At 33.5% G+C, this 17,812-nt stretch overlaps 1 protein-coding gene across 1 annotated transcript in view; it reads left to right on the forward strand.

Moving 5' to 3' along the window:
- VPS13A (vacuolar protein sorting 13 homolog A) overlaps positions 1–17,812 on the forward strand; it is a 276,405-nt gene that overhangs the window by 244,752 nt on the left and 13,841 nt on the right. The window contains exon 69 of the mRNA XM_024996187.2: positions 15,127–15,212. Coding sequence (XP_024851955.1) covers positions 15,127–15,212 — 86 coding nt within the window. The remainder of the gene's footprint in view (positions 1–15,126; positions 15,213–17,812) is intronic.

Below are 17,812 nucleotides of genomic sequence, written 5' to 3' on the forward strand. Positions count from 1 at the left end.
CCTTTTAAAATGTTTTTCTGTTTTCACAAACAAAAATTACTGCATTAAACACAAAAAAATATATTTTACAGCCAAAGTAGGGCATGCCATATATGACAGCATTTGCTTGTATGTATTTTATAGCTTTGCAATAACAGTTTGTCTTTAAGATTTAAAGTTAGACAATTTTTTTAAATGTTCATTAGTTTCATTTTAAATTATCTGCTTATTTGTTAGCAAAATGCTGTTTTTAATGTTCTCTGTAGATTTTCTGGGCTGTATTATAATGTCATTGAGTTTTGAAAAAAAGAAAAAGAATAGTAGCCAGTCAATAATTTATACTTATTCAGCATTTCAGAAGTATTTTGTCAAATTTCTTTTAATAATAATAAACTTCTGTAACTTGAAGCAATACAAATTTGTTGTTCTATTCCAAAATCTAATAGGTTTAACTACTATTATAAGAAACATTCATGATTTGTTTTAAGGTTATACAGTGAAATAATTTATAGTCTGAGAGTGAAAAATATGTTGTTTGGTTCTCCTTATAATTTCATTTTATTATGTATAGGTTTTGTGAAACTGAAAAAAGTTGGTTTTACAGTCATTATATTTTAACTTACATATCCATGTGCTATATTCTTATTGTAAAATGTTATGAATTAACTCAGGACATTAGAAGAATTTTTATAGTAAGCATAGATATGTTTTTCTTTTGGGTAATATTGGAAAAATGTCATAATCTATGTTTCTGAAAGATCTATAAGGAAATCTGTTTTATGTTTTTTGTGCCGAAGGCTTTCTTTTTAATATCAACCTAGACGAAAATTTCTGTTCTATCTTTCTGTTATACCAGATGTACTTAAAAAGCACATCGTTCTAATGTATATCTGTCATTGTATATCTGTCTAGAAAGTAGCACATTATTATAATGCTTCCTAGTTTTTAATATTCATTAAATAACTGAGTATTTAATGTACATCACTTAATGACTGTTAATAGTATGATGTATAATCGCTTATGACTGCTCTGCATTTGGATCAAGAGGAACATTTACTTTATGTTAAGCATTTTGCTTATAATAAACGTGTCAGATTGTAGTAGATAATTGCCATAATTGTTCAGCTTTTGGTTTATTCAGCCAATAATTAATTGAATCTCTTCTGATTCTTAGGTTTATCAAGATTTTATCTCTATAAATTATTATTCCCTATTCTTAGGAAATGGCTATTTCAAATTTTTAATACTGAGGTTACCAAAAAAAGAAGCTAAAAATTTAGCTCTTGAAATTGTACCTGCCTAGCATTGACTCAAATTAAGTAGAAATCAAGGTTATGTATGCTAGGACTAAGAAATATGTGACTGTCAAAGAATTTACTTACTGTTTTCCTCAAAATATTATATTCTTATCTTTTAAAATAAGTAAATAAATTAAAACACTAACCATTAAAGTAGTCACTACTGGAATCAGAGACAATTTGTATTTGTCAGCATCCACTGCTTTCTTACCCTTGGTCAAAATCAAAGCCTGCTGCTTCTCCTGGAAGCTGAAAGAGTCTGTTGTTATGTATGGTGTGTGCCTGAGGAAGGAAGGGTCTGCTAATTTCTTTGTTGACTTCTTAGATCGAGGCTTTGCTAAGCATGAGGCCTTTCTAAAGGGGAGAATGCTAAACTGCCTATTTGCAAGACATTTACAACTGAGTTTCCTTTGATTGGTCTGTGACACTTAATTCTGTGTTACAGATTTCATAAAGGTCCATAAGAATTTATCTGGAGAAAGTTCTGGATATTTTAGCAGTGCCTTACCATATTAATGAAAACTGGAGATAGAATTACATTTATTTAAGATTTCCTGAATAGTAAAGAGATTTAAAATAATATTTTAAATTAACTTGTACATTTTGTTCATGTGGCCTTAGGGATTCATCCTTAAGGTTTTAGCCCTTGAAAGTGACATATATTCTTTTAACAGTATAATTGCCCTTGTTCTGTTTCTGTTTTCTTGTCCCAGTGAAATAATCTTTTCAAACTTCTCTGCTGACAGGTATTAATTATTTTTCTAGTTTTAAAAATACATTTATTGTTACTTTTATTTGAGAAAAACTCAAGACTGAGGATTGCTGTATGGTTTCTTGATGGAGGTATAGGACTTTGACAAAAATATCTTCTTATTCCTCATCAAATATATAGAAAATGAGTTCAATTTTGGGATTTTAAATAAAATGAACAGTTATTTTGTTGATTAGTGGCTTTATAATTAATTAGAACTTTAAAACTGAGAGTTTCCATCTAATAAAGTCTAGTTAGAAAGCTGAGTTTGAAAGATTGACTATGTAATACCATACCTTTCCATATCCTTTAACTTTATTTATATTTTAAATTTCTGTGCAGTCATTGCTTATGTATAGAACTGGAGATGGAGGGTTCTTCTGTCTTCTTCCTGAAGGGAATAATCATTCATTCTCTATTTCCTTGGTGTCTACTTGACATTTGAATAGCATAGTGAAAACTGACAGGAAGAAAAATTTATAAAAATCCTGAATTTGTGAATACCTATTACCATGGATAAATAATCTGATTATAAGAACCTGTAAATGAAATTATTTAGTGTTCACATTGGTATAGATATAACAAATGAAGTCCAAAATAATATTACTGACTTTGAATATTCCTTATTTAAAAAGGAAGTTGAAATTTTCAGTTTGCTCCTGTTTTTAAAATGATCAGAATTTTATAAATTTTACCTTCTGAAATTGTTCAAAATACATATATCATTGTGCAGTGTTGAGTGTTGACTTTAAGGTCACATTATGAAAATTTACAGATGGAGCCATGTTAGATCTGTGACTAGGACATCAAAGTGCAACATGAAATATGAGCTGCTGTATTTTATGTCCCAAAGTCATGTACACTGTCAAATGATGACTGCTGTAATAGCTGCTGTAGTACTTTGTCTGATTTACATCCTATGGTGAAATTTTGTGTTATACTCTCCTGTAGTGATGGGAGGAGGACCAGAAGCAACCATCCCAACTGTTGTTGATTATTTTTCTACTGTACCTTCAAGCCTCAGCTTTTTGTTTTACAGGTCTCCTTGCATATTAATAGTTTATTATAAAAGTCCAAAATATTAAAGATCGTGTAGGGTCTAAACAAGATGCACAGATTGTTCATTTAGGTCAAATAATAATTATGATGGATATGTAAAAAGAATGTTAGTTTTATTTATTATTCTATCCCTACACCTTTGAAATAAATGGAGATCAATTAAAATGTATAGGTCATTAATTTAATTTTTAATTTCAGTGAATGAATATACAGATTTATGAAGTGCAGTGAGTACAAAGCATACTATACAAAACATTATAGAAAGTCCTGAATCAAAGAAGAATGAAATACATTAGTTCAAGTAACAGAGACCATGATGGGGGAGCTAATTAGAATAATTTATAATGGTCATATGTAGACATTTATGACGTGGTCTGTCTTAATGTGATAAACCATTTTTATGTCTATATCTCTCAATCAGTACGATAAATTTAACAGTTTATTTCATATCAACCAATATATAGGAATAGTGTACCTCCAAGTATCAGCTTTAAAAGTTTAATAATTTTGTAAAACTGGTTTTTAATGTACCCCTCTTCATTGCATATATATACTCTATACAGTGAAATGGTAACAGATATCTACTAAGTGTGCATTATGCTATTTATCTGAATCTTAGAGATCCTTAATTATTTGAGCATTTATAATATAGTCATTTTGTTTTTATCACCAGATAATCAGGATAGTATATATAATTCTTAATTGGGAATGCTGTGGTTTTCTACTATAAGTTATCATTTATGAATAACTTGTTACATATATTATGTCTACAAAGATTTTTCTAATGTATTCAGTAGAACTTGGAGTTTCTTTGAATTAAAAGAATTTATAGAGACTTACACTCCCTGGAAAAAGGTAATTCCCTTTTGTGAATCACTTGATTTACATTGGTTCTCAATCTACAATTTCAGTATTTTATAGAAGATGTGAAATTTTTCAAAAACTAGATTATTTCTTCATTGTTAAAGTAATATATGCTCAGTAAAGAAAAATAGGAATAGAAAAGAAAAAATTACCCTATCTCCCCACTATTTATTATAGTGAATTTCACTTTTAAATTTTATATGTTAGTTATGATTCAAATATATAAATTTCTGTTACATATTTTTATTTTATTGTAAATTTTTATAAATTGAATCACTTTTTTAAGAATTATTTTTAATTTCTAAAGATAAAAAAAGTGATTCATTCCATCCCCAATGTAGGAAACCTGGTCTTTATTTCTACAATACATTATAGCCAGCAGAACTTTTCTATATTTTTATAGCTAATGTAGAAGATTTTTCTTTTTGTTTATTGATAATCTCATAGATTATTTTATATTTTTTGTTGTTTTTTTTGAAGCTTTTTCTTTTTCATTGAAAATATTTTTACCTTTTGACTCTGCCTTTTAAAAAAAATTATCCCTTAAATAAATCTTCTTCTCTGAAAATTCAATTATGTGTTTACATGTATATATGATCCTTATGATTTTCATTATGTATGAATATTGACAGCTATGTTGTCCCATGAAGTTACTAATTTTCAACCGTTTCAGACATTTAAAAATTTTTTCTATGTTGTCTTTGAATCTCTTTTATCTCTTATAAAGATATCATAGTTGCCATTATATAAGTTGTTGTAGAAGGGAGGCTGTTTTTGTTTGTTGTATATTTCTTTTCTTTCAGAAATTACAGATGTTTATAAGTAGCTACAAACACTGCCTTAATAGCAATTGGAAGACAACTGCCTTCAGCTGATGTGGTCTTTCCCTTTACTTCGGGAGGAGAATTACAACTGATCTGGAAAAAAGGGCTTATCGTAGGCAGTCAGATACCAGAGTAGTGCTGAACACTCTTCCTGACTTCATCTGAAATTTTGAGTAAGTGGACAAGAACTAGGAGATAAAGGACCATTGGATCTTACGCTTCATTTTTAACTCTTCCTCTCCAGAATCTTATTTCTGAATGGGATGAGAAAACTGAAGAGAGCCAAATTCTGTTCTCAAGGCAAATTAAAGTTAGCATGTCAGATAAGTCAGATCCCCTGAAAAGATGATGACCTGTCCATTTGGATACAGTCCTCATATTTCATTTGTTAGTTGATAGAACTCTCTTGGAGAGTCTTTGACACATCATTTTTGAAAGCTTATTCTTTTGAACATTTAATAGTGAACCCCACTAACATATTTTGGGCTAGTGGAGTAACTCACCCCACTTAGAACATTCCAGAATTACATGAAAATATTGTGTGAATAGGACTTTGAAATTACGTCTTTTTCTGGAGGTGATGGTTTCACTGAGGGGAGGTTCCAGTTTCCTTATTCCAGTGTACAATGGATTTTTAGATTATTTTTTAATCCAATAATTGAAATGAGGCTAATTTGATTACTAAATCATTTTCAAAAGTTTGTCATCATTTCATCCCATAAATTAAAATAACTCATCAGTATAGCAATTTGTATTTGTGTGGGCTTGACAGTTTGCAAAGCTATTTAACATACATGATCATTCAGTCTTCACAAGTTAGGAAAACAGCTCAGCTTGCTGAAGTGATATGTGCTAAATCACTCATCCCATAAATTTATAAATATATTAAGGAAGGATAAATATTATTAAAATAGGAAATGTAGCACATTTAACTTTAAAAGAAATAGAAGTGTTATGCTTAAATAGGTTCAACTTGAGTCTTGTTTTTGCTTACCAAGGGTATGCAAATAGAGTTAAATTTCTACATTAAGTCCTAGTTGAAAAGGTTGCTGCTGCTGCTAAGTGCTTCAGTCGTGTCCGACTCTGTGCAACCCCATAGACGGCAGCCCACCAGGCTCCCCCATCCATGGGATTCTCCAGGCAAGAACACTGGAGTGGGTTGCCATTTCCTTCTCCAGTGCATAAAAGTGAAAGTGAAGTCGCTCAGTCGTGTGCGACTCTTAGTGACCCCATGGACTGCAGCCTACCAGGCCCCTCTGGCCATGGGATTTTCCAGGCAAGAGTACTGGAGTGAGCTGAAAAGGTGGTTACTCTTTATTTAGCTAAAGTTGCTAAATTGTAACCTGAGACTCAACCCATGATTTCTCTACTGATTATAAGAGCTCTACCTTACAATGTCACCTGGTTACTTTCGACAGCATATAATTCTCATAAATTGAGCTTAGTAAAAGTTCATCCATATTTGTTTTTAGTGTGTGCTCTTAACAGTAATATTGTTAAAAGACTTGAGCATAAATTATGAAAAGTCTTTTTTATTAGCCAAATATCCTATGAAAGAAAAGGTGTTCTCCTGCCAAATGAAATAATTCGTCTTCATCGAAAATTAGATTGGAGGCTGATTTCATTCATCTAAAGACAAAATTTAATGTCATCCATGAAAGGAAGCACCACATGTGGTTTTTTTGTCAGTTGAGTCTTTAGTTGTAAATTCAAATGAAATTGATATCCTAGTTACTTCTGAGGGTGATTCTGATGAACTGTAACCCAGTGAAAATTTACCACTGGAAAAAATCCTACAGGAAACAATGTGGAAAATATGTATTTAAACATTTTGTGCACTTTGAATCTGAGTTAGTTATTTCTTAGTCTTGCTGCTGCTGCTAAATCGCTTCAGTCGTGTCCGACTCTGTGCGACCCCATGGACTGCAGCCTACCAGGCTTCTCCGTCCATAGGATTCTCCAGGCAACAACACTGGAGTGGGTTGCCATTTCCTCCTCCAATGCAGGAAAGTGGAAAATGAAAGTGAAGTCTCTCAGTCGTGTCTGACTTTTGGCAACCCCATGGACTGCAGCCTACCAGGCTCCTCCATCCATGGGATTTTCCGGGCAACAGTACTGGAGTGGGGTGCCATTCTTAGTCTTATTATCTTCCAAACAGATAATTATCCCTGGGTATTATTTGAAATTGAAGCATTATAAGAGGCATGACACAGCTTGTGGACTATCTGAGTCCATATTTCAATGAGCTGTTAAAATGGGATCCCACTGCATCTACTGGAATACATGCAGTTCTTCTATGTGAACACATTTTTGTAGTAAAAATACTTGGAGGTGCAGTAGTACAATATGGCTCAGTGCCTGGATTCTGGAACCATGTAAACCTGAATTCAATACCGGTCTTTTGTTTTTACTAGCTTTATAGTCTTTTATTCTAGTCTGATCTTATATTCTAGACTATAAAATGGAGATCATTGTACTAACAGTACCTGGGTACATAATACCTTGATGGTATTGCTAGGATTAAAAGTTAGGTCATGTATATGATTATTAGTACAGTCTCTAATAGGAACTCATTGTTATATTTTCATTATTCTAGATGAATAATAATTTTATGCTAGTTCTTGATCATCATTTTTCCTCATTTGTCTCCTCTTGGCCAAAATTATCACTAAATTTTGCCCTTTTTTTCTTTTAAGGTTAATAGAATAGTTAGAATGTAGTGACAATTTCCACACATTAATTGTATGGAAACAATAAAACCTCAGTAATTTGGACTGATCTGATTATTTTAATATTTTGAAAGGTTACTGTTTTCAAGTTTATATAGTGTCATGGGTCAGTAAATGTTTATATAGTGTCATGAGTCAATAAATGTTGTTCAATAGAGGTTCTGCTGGAAATGCATTAGAAAAACTTTTGTAACTATCCACTTACACAAGCCACTTTGTCTGGCTATACTTCTAGATTGCATTAGGTCTGTTGATTAATAGTCTTCTGTTCTCAGTGCACATAATCATGAGCTATTTCTGTCCTTTCTCCAGACTGTTTTAGTTGAACCAGTAGGTAACAATTCACATTTCTTAAGATAATACTTTCTTCTGTTTGAAAAGTCAAGTGTTATGCTCAGCTGTGTAAGGTGTTAGCATGGTTTATACTTTAGCTGACAGTCAAAATACCCTGTTTGCATGGGAGGAGACAAAGATACGGGGGGAGTGGATTAAACAAAGCCTAAGCCTCTTGAGAAATTTGTATGCAGGTCAGGAAGTAACAGTTAGAACCGGACATGGAACAACAGACTGGTTCCAAATAGGAAAAGGAGTACGTCAAGGCTGTATATTGTCACCCTGTTTATTTAACTTATATGCAGAGTACATCATGAGAAATGCTGGACTGGAAGAAGCACAAGCTGGAATCAAGATTGCCGGGAGAAATATCAATAACCTCAGATATGCAGATGACACCACCCTTATGGAAGAAAGTGAAGAGGAACTAAAAAGCCTCTTGATGAAGGTGAAAGAGGAGAGTGAAAAAGTTGGCTTAAAGCTCAACATTCAGAAAACGAAGATCATGGCATCCAGTTCCATCACTTCATGGGAAATAGACGGGGAAACAGTGTCAGACTTTATTTTGGGGGGCTCTAAAATCACTGCAGATGGTGACTGCAGCCATGAAATTAAAAGACGCTTACTCCTTCAAAGAAAAGTTATGACCAACCTAGATAGCATATTGAAAAGCAGAGACATTACTTTGCCAACAAAGGTCTGTCAAGTCAAGGCTGTGGTTTTTCCTGTGGTCATGTATGGATGTGAGAGTTGGACTGTGAAGAAGGCTGAGCGCTGAAGAATTGATGCTTTTGAACTGTGGTGTTGGACAAGACTCTTGAGAGTCCCTTGGACTGCAAGGAGATCCAACCAGTCCATTCTGAAGGAGATCAGCCCTGGGAATTCTTTGGAAGGAATGATGCTAAAGCTGAAACTCCAGTACTTTGGCCACCTCATGCGAAGAGCTGACTCATTGGAAAAGACTCTAATGCTGGAAGGGATTAGGGGCGGGAGGAGAAGGGGACGACAGAGGATGAGATGGCTGGATGGCATCACTGACTCGATGGACGTGAGTCTGAGTGAACTCCAGGAGTTGGTGATGGACAGGGAGGCCTGGCGTGCTGCAAGTCATGGGGTCGCAAAGAGTCGGACACGACTGAGTGACTGAACTGAACTGAACTGAATCCTCTTCAGATTTGATGACACAGTCAATGAGATTTAGTTAAAAAAAATTGCCTCACACAATAAGCTAAATATCTCTTCACTTGTGTTTATATCTATTCTATTATATATATATATATGTATGTATGTATGAAATCACTGAGCTTTCAGGTAATGAATGTCTACTATATTTGCCCATGAAGCTTAGTTGAATACCGTGTTCTTCCTGGCTGTAGCCCTCATATCTCTTACACTTGAAGTGAATTGATAAATCCTTTTTTATCCCTAAGTTTTATCATATTACTCTAAGGAAATTATACTTATTGACTTTCTCAGTAGATGATGAGTAAGTAGATGAACAAGTCATCTTGAACAAGTAGATGATTTGTTCATCTACTTATTTACTTCTTAAATAATTGAGAAATGGCAGCATTTAGCATTTTAATTTTATGTTTACTTCCCTGAATTTTGTCATTTTTAAAGTAAACTTAATTTTTTTAGTACAATCTGTTCATAAACCTTTCACTTTTCCCCCCATTATCTCCTAACCAAATTAGCCAATCTGTAAAACCATTTATTGGTTATCCAGTAGATTTTCTTGCTCAATAGCATTTTATCTTTTTTCATCTAGATAAATTTCATTTTCCTTTTACCACTCATATGAAGTGAAAGTCGCTCAGTTGTGTCTGACTCTTTGCAACCCCATGGACTATAGAGTCCATGGAATTCTCTAGGCCAGAATACTGGAGTGGGTAGCCTTTCCCTTCTCCAGAGGATCTTCCCAACCCAGGGATTGAACCCAGGTCTCCCACATTGCAAGTCAATTCTTTACCAGCTGAGCCACAAGGAAATCTCAAGAACACTGAAATGGGTAGCCTGTCCCTTCTCCAGCAGATCTTCCCTACCCAGGAATCCAACCAGGGTCTCCTGCATTGCAGGCGGATTCTTTACCAACTGAGCTATCTTAATATATGTATATATTATATAATATATGAACTATATATATTATATATATATAATATGAGCTACCTTAATATATGTAATATATGTATCTTAATATATACCTCTATGAAACTCCTCTTCTTAAAAAGTCAGATAGTAATCAGATTTTGGTTTTGTTTTTTGCTTAACTGTATTCCTATCTTTGCCTAATTTTCTTAAATATATTTATACTGAATATTATCACCTTGTATTTGGGATTTAAAGCCTTCCACGTTAATGAGTTGTTCCTATCATCTGCCTTTTCGTATTTTGCTTTTTTCTTTCAGAAATGTTTTTGTTATAGAACTCTGCTACTTCATAGCATTTGGATGGTTTGAAAGTATTAGCTGTGTTTTCTATATTACTGTAGTTGTTAGGTATGTTCTTTTTCTAAAGTACTGGAACTTATCTGGCAGGAAATACAGATTTAGTAGAGAATAACTGATACAACTGCCTATCCAGTTCCTACTTTTTGTGTGTTTCTAATGTATAGTCAATTTGGTTTGGATTTTTTTTGTATCTAGCAAACTAAGGTTTACATACACATCTTTTCTATCGTAAAAGGAACCCTTACCAATAACCATACATTTTAATTGTTACCTGTAGGTTCTGACAATTATATACAACAAATGCAGTTTCCTTAGTGTTTCTGTTTATTTCGTTAAGAAAATACTTAAATGATGATGGATAATTCATATATTCTATTAATGAGTAAGGCAAAAAATCCTTTTCTTTTAACACTATAGCACATAGATGAAACGAACATGTCTAAAGTACTGGCAGTTGTACCTGAAACCTCAGACGAACTCACTGATATTTCTGCCGAACTTTGGTCTTGATGCAAAGACTACATGTGATTCCTAGTCCTGGTATTGCTAATTATTCATTTATTTTAAAGGATATCACAAATTATTTTAGGAAAAACATTCATACCTAACAGCTATTTAGAGTAGAAGAAGATAGGGTATTAATATTTTACTGTTTGAACCCTGTTAACCTAAAAAAAATTAAGCCAAAAAAAAAAAAAAATTAAGCCAGTCTGAGCTGCTTTAGCAGCTTTCCAAGGCAACAGCCAGCATCCAGGGATATTGAAGACATTTTTGAGGTCACGGAAACATGTGACATGGTGTAGTGAAAAGCATTGAAATTAGAAATAAATAAACCACTTTTCCTGAGCCCACTTCCATAACTTACATGTCTGAAGTACTGACCAAGTGACCCCAAGCATGTCAGTTAACTGTAATCTTAACCTAATAACACAGGGTTGTCATGAGGATTAGATAGGAAGGACACTTAAATGACCCTTGGTTTCTTCATGTATAAGAGGAAGAGATTAGTTTGGATGAACAGTAATATTCCTTCAGGTCTGAAATTCCAGATTTTTAAAATAATACAAATTATGCTTAGAAAAGTATAAATGTTCATATGTAGTGAGTTTATAGAGTCAAATAATTTTATCAGGAAGTTGTGACCAAAGGCATGACATTTGTAGGTTCTTTACAGCATGATGAAAGATGATTAGCTATCACATTCTCTCCTGTCTATGGGATTTAGTTCCAAAGTTGTCACTTCTGCTTATTAATCCTGTTGTTCTTCAATAGTTACATGTTTTAATGGAGACTGATCAGTAAAATTTTGCTGCGTGTTGAGTTATCTTTGATGTTTATTCAAATACATTCAAATTCATTATATGTTTCTAAGCAGTTTGTTTGAGCACTCATGTTTCAAGTTTTGCATTTGAGATTTTTGATGAACTCCAAAAAGCATTGCATGAATTACTTTTTATTAGCTTTCTTTTTATCAGATTTTATTGTGACTGTTGAAGGTGGTTGATTACTTAAATGTACAGATCAGATTGGAACTGAAAAGTGAAAGGTGATGAAAAGAAATTAAGTTGAAATACCCAAACCTAATATTGAAATAAAAGTTACTTAGAACTGAACCATTAGATTTTAAATTATTTGAAGATTGTAATCTATTAATGGGGTTTATAGACTCTTGGCTTCTTTTAGTAGTGCTATTCTTGAGGAAATAAACATTTGTATTCCGAACAAAAGAAAATAAATACTTGCAAGCTTATTTTTCTTCCAATACCATAAAACTGAAATGAAGGATGTAAAATTATAAATAAAAGCTTCACTTGTACCTCCATCCCCATCATTATCCTTCCTAAGCCCAGAGGAAAATGCTGTGAACAGATTTGGTGTGTTACCACCAACCCTTACAGAAATTATTTGTTTTTATGCAAATGTATGTGTTGCTACTCCCCTCATTCATTCTCAGTAACTTAATTTCTTTTCAGATAGTATATCTTGCCCAGTTTTCAGTATCAGTACACACTCATCTACCTTTTATTACCCTTGTAAGCAGGATTGTTTCTTTTTCATGATTGTATAGTGTCCTGTTGTATGCCTACTGTAATTTATTTAAACAGTCTTCTGTTTTTGAACATTTAGGTTTTTTGCATTTAACACATTACCATGAAGATTCCTATATATATTTCTTGGCATGGCTTTGCATAAGATAAATCATAGCAGTGCGATTTCCGACCCAAAGGATACATTTATTTGACTTGAATTTTCTTGATTTTGAGTTAGGTTAAACATTTTCTCATGTTTATTGTCAGATTTTGTGTTTTGTTGAACTACCTGGTCATATCCTTATACATTTTCCTATAGACTGACTCCTTTTTCTTCCATTGGTTTATTCATATTACTAGAATTCTATGTGTTATGATATTAGTTTTTTGTCACTGTATTAACAGATATTTTCCTAATTTATCCTTTGATTTTAATTTTATTTCTATTTGCTTACTGTTTTGCTATTCACTGGTCTTTAATTTCCACATACTTAACAGTTCTTATGGACTTTGTGTTTTACATTTAGACTTTTACTGTAAAATCATAAAAGTGTTATTTTATTCTAGTACTTTTGTAATTTCATTTTGTGTAGTTAAATTAGTGATACATTTGGAATTAATTTGGTGGAAAGAGAGAAACAGAGATCTAGCTTTAGCCAGCAAGTTGCTTGAAACATCATTTATTTGGAAATGCATGTTTTTGCCCAATAATTTGAAATGTCTTGATTTTATAAATACCTGTGTTTGGATATATAGGATTTTATAAAATCCTGTTGTATTTTGGTCAGTTTCTGGAATCAGTATGCTTTCTATTGATATGTCTGTATATAACTTCCACTAGCACCAGACTGTTTCACGCCTGCAACTTTATAAATTGTATTAATGTCAGCTAGGGTAGTTCTTATTCTCCTTTCATAGTTTATATTATCACTTATTTTCATATAAATCTTATAATTTTGTCAAATCACTTTTTCCCCTCCTCAAAACAAATTAACAAATACCATCTTGGAATCACATTAAGAGTTCATGTATAAAAATAGGATGGAAGAATAAAATCTTTATTATAATGAATTTTTATATCCAAGAATAAGAGATGGATTTCCATTTTCAAATTTTCTATTATTCTTCTCAATAGAGTGTTACAGCTTTTATCATACAAATTCTGCATGTTATTTATTAAATGTAATATATAAACATTTATCTTTTTATTACCTTTGTAAGCAGGTTTGTTTTCCTTCCATTTTTCAAATTGATTACTGTGTTTTAAAGTAAAGTTAACTGGATTTTGTATTTGGATTTTCCAGATACGGTTATCTGCAAGTAATTTCTACTCTTCCTCTCTAGTATTTGATGCTTCTTTTTTTAAATAATTTCTTAAAATATGACCCACTTTACCACTAGTTTTGCAAATTTATTTGCATAATTTATATGTTATTAATTTTTCTGAATCTGTGGTTATGTCCCTTTTTCATTTGTAACTCAAGGAATTGAAGTTTAAATGGCCCTACTCACTACAGTAAATAGTAAAGTTACTCTTTTCCTCAATATTATGATTTTTGAAGTTAGAAAATGCTTCCGTGCAGTTAATTTGTATGTTTTATTCTGCTTTTTTTTTTAACTTCTTTAATAAAAAAGTCTATTGTATCAGCCTTCTAAAGCAACCTTACTGTGAAGGTTGTTAGCTTTCTTGTTAGCTAACCTCACTTGTTAGCTTTCTTCTAAATTATATACTTTGAGTTTTTTGATATAGCCTCATGGAATACAGTTTTCTAGAATCTTTATATTCTCTTTTGGAATTTCTTCAAGAGATCTAACATTTTTGTCTAAATTCTTAAGGAATCTTAGTCACAGTTACATTGCTTGCCTTTAATAAATAATAGTCTAGCCTGATATACATTTTAAATAGCCAGAGTAATTCCATTTTCAGAGCACATTATATTGAGAATATTAAGTCTATCTTGTTTATGTAGTTAACTTTATATTTTGTGAGACAAAGAACTGTTAATCACATCATGTACAGACAATGTTTCAGCAGTCTTAAAAGAGAAAGTCTAGTCTGTGGGCTGGTTCTGGGGTTTCCTGTCTTTCCAGAAATAATTTGCTTCCTAATTTTGAATGAACTGTGAGATTGGCAAAGAAAAGCATGTTTGTAAGGCAGATATGAGAATCATAGGCAAGAGGCAAAGTGGGAGCTAATAGTAGTTTATATGATGCATATGTTTAAATATGTATTAGTGTTTATATGTGGTTTTGTACAGATATGATCAAATACTAATCTGTTTTCCAAGACAGAATGAATGTGATTGTTTAATACTAACTTCAGTAGGTTTCACTTCAGTTCAGTCGCTCAGTCGTGTCCAGCTCTTTGTGACCCCATGAACCGCAGCACGCCAGGCCTCCCTGTCCATCACCAACTCCTGGAGTTCACTCAGACTCATGTCCATTGAGTCGGTGATGCCATCCAACCATCTCATCCTCTATCGTCCCCTTCTCCTCCTGCCCCCAGTCCCTCCCAGCATCAGGGTCTTTTCACTTAAACTTTGTAAAATAACAGTATCTTCTAAAACTAGCATTAAATGCCAGTATAGCGGCTGTTGAGTAATCTTGAATAAAGTAGTACAAAAAGGTGCTTTTTAAGAAGGAGCAGCAATGATTTTGTGAATATTCAACTTTCTAACAATATGTTTACTGTGTAAATGTGTTAATGAATTTGCCCCCTTGAGAAGGGTTTTTAGAGGATCAGTAAAGCATTATTTGCATTAGAAGAGGATATTATCAACTTTCTCATTCTCTCACCTTTCTTTTTTAGGTCATGGAAAACGGAAGATTTGCAAAATACAAATATTTTACCCATGTCATGATCAATAAGACAGACATGTTAATGATTACCAGAAGGTAACCTCCTTTCTCTAGTATAATTTGATAACAGGTTAACTGACAATCACTCATGAAGCGAAGCAGTTGTTATTCACATCTTATTCCACATATTTAACACTGATTCATAGTAACTATGGGGCTTCCCTGGTGGCTCAGACAGTTAAAAAATCTGCCTGTAATGCGGGAGACCTGGTTTGGATCCCTGGATCAGGAAAATCACCTGGAGAAGGGAATGGCAACCCACTCCATTACTCTTGCCTGGAGAATCTCATGGACAGAAGAGCCTGGTGAGCTACAGTCCATAGAGTCTCAGAGAGTCAGACGCAACTAACAGCTCACTTCATAGTAACTGTGATTCTCTTGCTCTGCAAGCCTTGTGCCTAAAACTGTACATGCATACAAATAAATGCATAACCATGCACAAGCATGACTTTAAGTACTTTTATTTGTTTCAACCAATTAAGTGAATACAGAAATTCCCCATAAAACTGTACTCTAAAGGGTGGGCAATACCATTCCTTTCACCTCTCTGAAAAAGTGTACAATTTCAGGTTACCCCAGAAGTCAGTAATCTTCGGGTGGTATCTGACCATTAGAATATATAGAGAAACTCAATCACATAGATAGGTGTACCATTGGAGACAGATTAGTTTTTACTGCCAGATCCTCACTTTGGCCTGTAGGTAGTAGAGGGAAACATAAAAATATACAGTGGCATAGCCTCGGAACAGCAAGTGTTCACAGGAGTTATTGTTGATATTATGAAACCTGGGGAAAGAATAAGCAAGTGCAGTTTTAAGATGGATTTCTGGATGGTAGGGAGTAAAAATGTAGCTGAGGAGGAGAAATACAACTAAATAGAAAGGAGTGGCCGACTGATTGATGCAGGTTTGTTCACTGCCAAAAGGGTGAATTTATATAAGCATCTTGTTGGTTCAAGTTGATTATTGAACTTAGCAGTCATTTTTAATGTTTTTAATCCTAATAATTTCTGAGCCCCAAATTTATAACACTATCTTAATTTTCTTGTTTAAAGAGTAACATAAAGTAGAAAACTCACAGTATTTAGAAGGTGTAGATGCGAGAGGCAGTATTCTTTCCATCTCAGCTACTAGTCCCTCTTTTCCTAGAGGCAACTTGCTTTTGTTTGTTTTGTGTCCTTGAAATACTCTATGCCTGTGCAAGCAAAAGTCTGCCTCTAAAAGCGTATGTCTGCCTGAATAGGCATGTTGTGGCTGTTGTTCAGTTGCTAAGCCATGTTTGATTCCTTGTGACCCCATGGACTGCAGCACTCCAGGCTCCTCTGTCCTTCACTATCTCCTGGAGTTTGGCCAAATTCATGTCCATTGAGTTGGTGATGCTATCTAACCATCTCATCCCCTGCCACCATCTTTTCCTTTTGCCCTCCATCTTTCCCAGCATCAGAATCTTTTCCAGTGAGTCAGCTCTTTGCATCAGCCAAAAGTTTGGAGCTTTAGTTTCAGCATCAATCCTTCTAGTGAATGTTTAGGGTTGATTTCCATTAGGATTCACTGGTTTGATTTCCTTGCTATCCAAGTGACTCTCAAAAGTCTTCTCCAGCACCACAATCTGAAAGCATCAAGTTTTCGGCACTCAGCCTTTTTTATGGTCCAACACTCAAATCCATCCATGACCATAGCTTTGACTATATTGACTTTTGTTGGCACAGTGATGTCTCTGCTTTTTAATATGCTATCTAGGTTTGTCATAGCTTTCATTCCAAGGAGGAAGCATCTTTTAATTTCTGCAGTCACCATCTGCAGTGATTCTGGAGCCCCCAGAAATAAAATCTGCCACTGCTTCCACTATTTCCCCTTCTATTTGCCATGAAGTGATGGGACCGTATGCCCTTATCTTAGTTTTTTGTATAGGCATACACATACATATTTTAATGTAAATGGGAATCCATTATTAAACACCATTCTGTACCTTAATTCTTTACTTAAGGCCTATGTCTTAAAGAGTATTCCATGATTAAGAGATCTTTCTTAATTTGTAAATGACTGCCTAGTATTCATTTAGAAATATGTACTATAATGTACACCTAAGTTGTTTCTGAACTTTTATATTTAAAGACCAGTGCTTCAGTCGTTTTTGTTCACAGCAGCATTCAGTCATGTTTTATTAACCCTTCTCCCCATTGACTAAGGGAAGGGTGACTCATCAGAGTTAAACAAGAATCATTTGCTAAGTTTATTATTTCCACATCTTGCAACATTTTAGAAATAACTTTCTTCTCAACATAGTGGACCTCTTTAAGTGTGGTCATATAAACCTTGACAGTAACTGTAATGAGTTAGTTGATTGAAAAATGATATTTATACTTAGGGTGTACTTTCCAAGTTTTGCACTTGAAGATAAAGGAGCTTTGAATCAGGAGAGGAGATACTAAGTATCTGCAATAAAATTAGCTTAGCTTTGGTTTTTCACATGGTTGTAGATATTCTGGAGGACCAGTGGGTCTAGTCCAACAGTCTCTATAATCCGATTGGTGAAAGAAGGGATCAGAGACAGAAGATGGAGATGAAAGAAATAAATCTTGATTAGCTGTCTTTTTTTTTCCATTCTAGCCATGTATCAGCTGTTTCTTTAATTCA

This window comes from Bos taurus, chromosome 8 (genome assembly GCF_002263795.3).
Source record: "Bos taurus isolate L1 Dominette 01449 registration number 42190680 breed Hereford chromosome 8, ARS-UCD2.0, whole genome shotgun sequence".
NCBI classification, from domain to species: Eukaryota; Metazoa; Chordata; class Mammalia; order Artiodactyla; family Bovidae; genus Bos; species Bos taurus.